This window comes from Crocodylus porosus, unplaced genomic scaffold (assembly GCF_001723895.1).
Source record: "Crocodylus porosus isolate Cpor-Errol unplaced genomic scaffold, CroPor_comp1, whole genome shotgun sequence".
Taxonomy (NCBI): Eukaryota; Metazoa; Chordata; order Crocodylia; family Crocodylidae; genus Crocodylus; species Crocodylus porosus.
The window spans coordinates 1,823,505-1,830,182 of NW_017728938.1; the positions used below are offsets into that span (position 1 = coordinate 1,823,505).

Below are 6,678 nucleotides of genomic sequence, written 5' to 3' on the forward strand. Positions count from 1 at the left end.
TTGAGAGCGCCCAGCAGAATCCCCTGTGGACGATCCTTTGTCCCGCACTTTACAGGGCGCTTCCCAAGGGCCCGACCCCGTCCTCTCGCGTCGGTCACATTAGCCCATTTCACAGGGCCGGGAACCGAGGCACGCCCCAGAGGCGGAGCCTGCGCGGCCCATTGTGTGACCGGGGTTGGGCGCTGCAGGCGGGGCCTGCGGGGTGACTCCGCCCCCAGGGCGGGTCCCGGCACAGCGCGGCAGCTCAGGGGTTAAAGCGATGGGCGCGGTGCGTGCCGGGAACTGTAGTCCGCGGCTGCGCGTGCTGTGCTGTACTGTGGAGGCTGGACCGAGCACTGCGTTTCCCGGCATGCCGCGGGAAGTGTCACAAAGGCGGGGGGGCGTGCGGCCAGGCAAGATGGCGGTGCGGCGAGGCCCTTACACGGCGCCCGGCCTCGGCCGCTCCCGGTAGCGCCCGGCGATGCCGCGCTCGCGCAGGGGCCACGCGGCCCGCAGGGGCGGCCGCGGTGAGTGCGGAGCGGAGCGGAGCGGGAGCGGGGGCAGCATGGTGGGGCAGCAACAGCCGGCACGTGGCGCGGGCGCAGCGCCGAGCACCGCGTGCGGGGCAGCGGCCGGGCGGGCGGGCTTGGGGCCTTGGCAGCGCGCAGGTGCCCCCTCCCCCCCCGGGGGCTTGTGTTGCGGTAGCTGCGCTCGTGCCTGCCCCGCCGGGATCCGTGTCCGTGCTCCTGGCTTGAAGCTTTCCAGCTCTTGGTGTCTGCTCCCCGGGTCCGGTTTATCCCAGGGCTGAGCGGGGATTTCGGGGTGCTTCTTTCCGCTGCTCCCCCCGCACGAAGTCGGGCCGCTGAGACCTTGTCTGAGACCGGCCTGTGACCAGGGATTGCTCCTGATCTGCAGTTTGTCCTGGTGCCTCCCTGCTCTGTCCAGTGCAGACAGCCTGTCCTGTGCCTGTGTCCTCTGGGGCTGGCCATGCCCCTGTCTAGGCAATACCCTTCAACAGTAAAACCCCTGCAGCTGAGGGGGAAGACTTGTTGGGCGGGTAATGGGGTGCACCAGGAGGAATTGGTCTGCTTGGGTGCCCATGTGGTCAGCTCTGTCCAGGCTGGCCTGGCATAGGCCGTTCTCATAGATGCTTTGGACAGGGTGTGCCTGTACATGCAAGCAACTGGTCTGTGTGGCTCGGGAAGCCCCTTCCAGGCCTATGCTGCCTCTAGCTCAGGGGTCTGCAACCCCTGGCATGCATGCCAGCATGGCATACAGTCATTTTGCTTGGCACACGTTTTGGGGCAGATGGCAGAGAAGGGGCTGGGACTGTATTGCCACAACAAGGATTGGGTCCCTTGCATCTCTCCCACCATCTGCCCCCCAGTACACATGCACACACTGCCAGCAACAACCTGAGCCACAGCTCCACAGACCGTGGTGCAGCTGCTTGCAGCCTCCTCACTGCCTGCTGCGAGCAGCATGGGCTGTATGCTACAGGAGGCCACAAGCCCCTGCACTGAGGTCTGTGGAACCTGGGCCTGGCTCATTGCTGCAAGCAGGTGCACATGTGCTTCAGAGTGGGCAGTAGGGGAGCTGCAAGGAGCCCAATCCTTGTTGTGGCAGTGCAGCCCCGGCCTCTTCCCTGCTGCCCTCCCCAAGGCATACATGCCCCTAGCACCAGCAGTGAGCCAGGCCAAGGCTCTGTAAACACTGGCTGTGGCAGGCAGTTGGGAGCCTCAGGCTCTGGGCAGGCCCCTGCCACCCACCACGCAGCCCAAGCTGCTTGCAGCAGGTAGCAGGGAGGCTGCAAGTCACTGCACCAAGGTCTGCAGAGCCCTGATTTGACTCACTGCTGGTGGTAGGTGCACACATGTTTCCGGGCAGACAGTGGAGAAGGAGCTGAAGTTGCCACAAGGATCAGGCCTCTTGCATGCCAACATCTTACAAGTTGGGGTTGGGGTATTTTTTGCGCTCTGCCCAAAGACATAGCTGGCCCATGCTAGCCCTTTGTGTGACAAGATACCCTTGGAATACGTGATTAAGGCCACAGCTGAAGAAGAGGGATCTTTATAGCATGGTGTGTCTGGGAGGAAGATGCTCATTAAGCCATCTGCACCTGATACTGGTATGACTTATTGCAGGGGTGGGCAAAATGCAGCCTGCCAGGCCATTCTATCCAGCTCTCAGGGCCCCTAAAAAATTTAGCAAATTAATATTTATCTGGCTTGATGGCTTGCCAAAACTCAGTAAGCGGCCCTCTGCCCAAAATAACTGCCTGACTTATTGGCTTCCAGGACCTATTTGGATCCTGTTTAGAAAGTGTTCTGAATATGATGAGCTATAAAAATGCCAAGTGTGGTATTTGGCCCTTCCAAAGCCTTTCATACTGACCAGGGGTGCCTGGATGGCTGTATTCATTGTGAATATTTTGCTTGGAGATGGACTGGCATTGCTGCTCCTTTCCCAGTGCTTCATGCTTCTGTCATTCTTCTTTTGAAGTATGCAGGGTGCTGTACAAATACTGCTCCTCTTCACTGCCTTTCCTTCCCCAGATCCCTATTGTTGGGATGGGGAAGCTGAGTCCCAGAGACTTGTGTCTCTGTCAGGGTGGGGGCCATGAAGCTGGTGACTTACAGCACTGCTTAGTCAAGTCCCAATGCGCTCTGAACACGAGCCTGAGTGCCTTGTCAACTTGCTTAGTTTGCTGGAAATCCTACCAAAGACAGTTGCATGCAAGATGGTCATAATTGGCTATCAAAAGTTGTATGAACTCTTGTGGGTCACCAGAACTTTGCCATCAGCAGAAAGAGCTGGGTTGTGCACCTGAAAGACAGCCGGCAGGGCCCAGCAAGGGGCTGATGGCCAGGAGTACATGTCTTTAAATCAGTGGTGTTTAATGTAGTGATAAAAGCTGTCACTTTTGTTCCTAAATCACTGAATGGCTTTACTCTAGCTGTTGCTGCTGTCTGACTGTCAGCCATTCCAGGATTGATACAGAATGTGTTACTTACCCTGTGGCTGGTGTTATAGCAGAGCTTTCAGTCAGATTATTGTGTGGGGGTTGGTTTTGCCAAGGGGAAGTCAATGCCGCAGTCAGGTGTGATGACAGAACAGGTTGGGAAACTCGGGCATTAGCCCCTATTGTGGTAGCCTGGCCCATGTTCCAAGACTCTGGTTGCTGAGAGGGGTTAGTAGCTTATGCAACAGCAACTGATACCTAAGCTGGCTAGATCAAAGCCTGCAGCCCTACTCCTCAGGCACAGTGCAGACAGAACCATGGGGGGTCCTATGCATTGCACTGCACCTGCCTAGTTTGGAACACAGCTCCGTCCCTGCTCCCTATGAGACAGGCTCACCTAGGACATAACCTTAGAAGTTGTGTGATGCACACAGGTGTTTGCTCCAAACCCATGCAGCTGCCCCTGGACCAGACCTCTGTTTGTTGACTGACTTGGGAACAGGTGCTGTGCAATCAGCTGTGAGATGTTCTGTGGTCAGGGCTAAACGTGGTTAAATAACTTGGTTCAGCAAATGTGGGCTGGGTTTGATCAGCATTTCTAATGTGAAAGTAGCGCTGCCCTGTATGTCTGAATGCAGGTGTCACCAGCGGCTTAAGACTTCCAAGGTATTTGTTAGCCAAAGGGCTCAATCTGCCAGTTGGAGCAATGTGGAAGAGCAGGCTGGAATATGAGGTATAGACTGTCACCTCAGCTGAACCCCCAGCAGAGCACCTTCAGTCTGCTGCTAGGAGCTAGGTGTTCTTGGACTCTGCCCAGGCAGCCTGTCCTGTGTGACTGGCAGCTGTTTTATGATGACTTGGGGTCAGAGTGCAGATTTGAAGAATAGGTGGGTCCATGTACCCTGGCTTTTGGGTACATATGTGTGTCTCTGTTTTACAGTGAGAGCTCAGTGCTGAGAAGGGGGAAGCTGGCAAATAAGGGAGGGTAAGAATAGATGTGGTAGCACCACTTGGGTTGCCAGCTCCTTGAGGGGCACATGCCTTGTTTGGCCTCAAGGGGGAGCTGCAGGCTTGTGAATGCGCCTGCTACTGGTGCTGTGTAAAATGGTTCTCCCTCCCTTTGCCCAGGGAGCAGCCAGGGGAGGATTGTTCTTAGTGGCAGGAGGTGAGGGCCTGGCTGCCCTGAGCACTCCATGTGCCCATTGCCAGCCCAGGGCCTTGGGGGTCAGAGCTTTTTCCCTTGCTGGAGTTTGAGAGGAGTAGGTGTCTGCATGTGGGCCTCAGCACTTTCTGACTGTGTTTGCAGAGGATCCTGCTGGCTCCTGCCCTTTCCACGTGGCTCTGGCATTGTGTGGTGTCCTGCCTCTGAGCTGAGAGGGAAGGGAAAGGCCTGGGCTCACTGAGCGGCCAGCTGTGCACTCAACAATATGCTTTCATGTCTCTGCCAGCTACCCTGTCCTGCCAGCTTCTTCCCGACTTGGAAGAGTATTAACCCATTTCTAGCATGTCCCTAGTTCCGCTCTGCCTCCTGTCTTCACAAAGAACTGGGGCTTAAAACACCAGCTGCATCTCTTGTTGTATAGCTGGGCTTTACAAAACGCAAGCCCTGATGTCTTCCCTGTTCCCCTTCCCTGGCACCCATCTGCCTCACCCTGGGCCCAGATACTCCTCTGTTCAGCACTGCAACCTGTTGTTTCCTCTTTCCCTGAAACTTGAGCACCCCACGCTTGCTCTTCAGCCACCTCTGTTCACAGCTACCTACTGTGTGCCTTGGCACAGTGCCATCCCAAGCTGGGGAAGCAGGATGCTGGGCACAGTGATTTGGCTTCCCTCCCAGGGTGAGTCTTTACACTTCTGTGGGGTCACATAAGGTGAACTGTTCTCCCTGTTCTTGGGCTGTGTCCACACACAGTTCCTGGTGGCATTTGCCTCTGGCTTAGCTGGCTGGCTGGAAATGTGCCTCACAAAGCCTGTGTGCCTGTGTGTATGTGAGCACCTCATTTGCTTAATCCTGGATTTTCTTTGGCCTGTACCAGAGCTCCCTAATCACCACCAGGGAGGGAGTGTCCACCCACACTGTCATGCTCTTCTGAGTTGGGCCAGCAAGCTGGTATCAGGCCTGCCAGCAGGTGTTTAGTTTTCCAATGCTTATTTGCTTTGATGGTTGCCACATCAGAACAGAAAGTTTAATTTTCCCTTCCTGCTGCTACAGGTGTCAGGTTTTGCCTGCCTCAGAAGCACTGGGTGTTGGCTGCAGCCAGGACTGGGGATTTGACTGACATATGCCAGTGTTCCTGGTGGGGCTTAAACCTGGAGATTCCTGGCTAGAGGGTCTTGCTCCTGTGCTCAGGATCAGACCAATCAACACATTTGGGATCAGGAAATAATTGTACCCTGCAGTCATGGTTTGGGGGGTGGGGAGGGGAAGAGGGGGGCGGGGTTTGCTTTTCTCTGTTGTGGAGGGAATAGTTCTGTTCCTTAGAGCTCTTCAGAGTATTTTTAACAACCGCTTCCTGAGACTTGCTACCCTTTCCCCCACACCTTTTATTTTATGTGTACCCTATATGTTGTGCCACCCAGTCCATGAGGCCTTCTGCTCAACCTCCTCCTGGCTCTAGCCAAGCTGTCCATCTAACAGACCAGGAAGGAGACCCTGACTAGGGCATCCGAGGCACCTATGGGCCTGTCTGCCCAGAGACATGCATGGATAAGTGAAAGGAAGTGTCCAGAGGCTTCTTGGATACTTTTGAGGCACAGTGGGCACTTGCCAATGCTTTCTGCTCAGGGTCCCCCCTTGGAGCCCTAGCTGTTAGCCTTTGACCTGTATTCCCCATTCCTGTGTTTCACCTTCTGCCCCAAAAATGTAATTGTTAAATGGTACAAGCAACAGGGCATTGATGGTGTCCTCAGTCCCCTGCTTTCCCCGTGTGCTTACCTTGGTGTGTTGAGTCATTGTGCCTGATGGTTGTGAACCACAGGTGTTTGAATAGTCTTAAGAACTGGTTAGCCAGAGACTTGGATGGTTTGGATATGAATGATCCTTTCTTGAACAGGGGGTTGACCTAGATGGCCTCCTGAGGACCATTGCAGCCCTAGTTCTCTCTGATTTCATGTGGCACTACTAGCCTGCGTTGCAACCAATTTGTGCTGCTTAATCGCAGTCTGTGAGCTGATTGGTTTGCCCTCAGTGCTGCCAAAATGAGATGTGCCTGCTTATGGCCAAGAAGGGGAGCCTAGGAAGAGGCTGCACTGACTTCCAGGAGCTGCATCTGAAGTACTCTGATAGCTCAGCCTGTGCTTCATCAGCCAACACCATGTGGATGGGTATATCGAACACTCTAGGTCTTGCTCCTTTATCAGCTGGGTGTGGCTGAGCTGGATCCCTCTAGCCTAGCAACAAGCTTTGTGCCTACTCACCACTTCATTTGTAAACTGTGCATGGTATGTTTTTAATATCCACATCCCCAAACACACGTGGCCATGGCAGAGGGGAAGTACAGGCCCTTGAGCCTTGGGACTGGTGGGCCTGCAGCTGACCTGAGAGGACCCAGGAGGCCTTCCCGGTCCCCTGGCGTGGCCCAGCTGGGAAAGTCTGTGTGGCATCCACACATCAATCTAGGAGGCATGGTGCTTCACGGGCAGAAGATACACTCTTTGCATGGTGAAGGTGGCAGCCCAAGCTGGACCACTCGTGAGTAACATGGGCATATGGGATTTAGCAGGGACTGGATCTTCCA

General features: G+C 55.3%; 1 protein-coding gene across 2 annotated transcripts in view; it reads left to right on the forward strand.

Moving 5' to 3' along the window:
- Positions 1 to 385: 385 nt before the first annotated feature.
- Positions 386 to 6,678, forward strand: part of IFRD2 (interferon related developmental regulator 2) — a 15,904-nt gene continuing 9,611 nt past the window's right edge. Inside the window, exon 1 of one of the 2 annotated variants that reach the window (XM_019547442.1) lies at positions 386 to 506. In XM_019547442.1, coding sequence (XP_019402987.1) covers positions 461 to 506 — 46 coding nt within the window. In that variant the 5' untranslated portion in view covers positions 386 to 460. Of the gene's footprint in view, positions 507 to 6,455; positions 6,633 to 6,678 lie in introns of those variants that run through there. The other variant, XM_019547441.1, reaches the window with a different exon arrangement.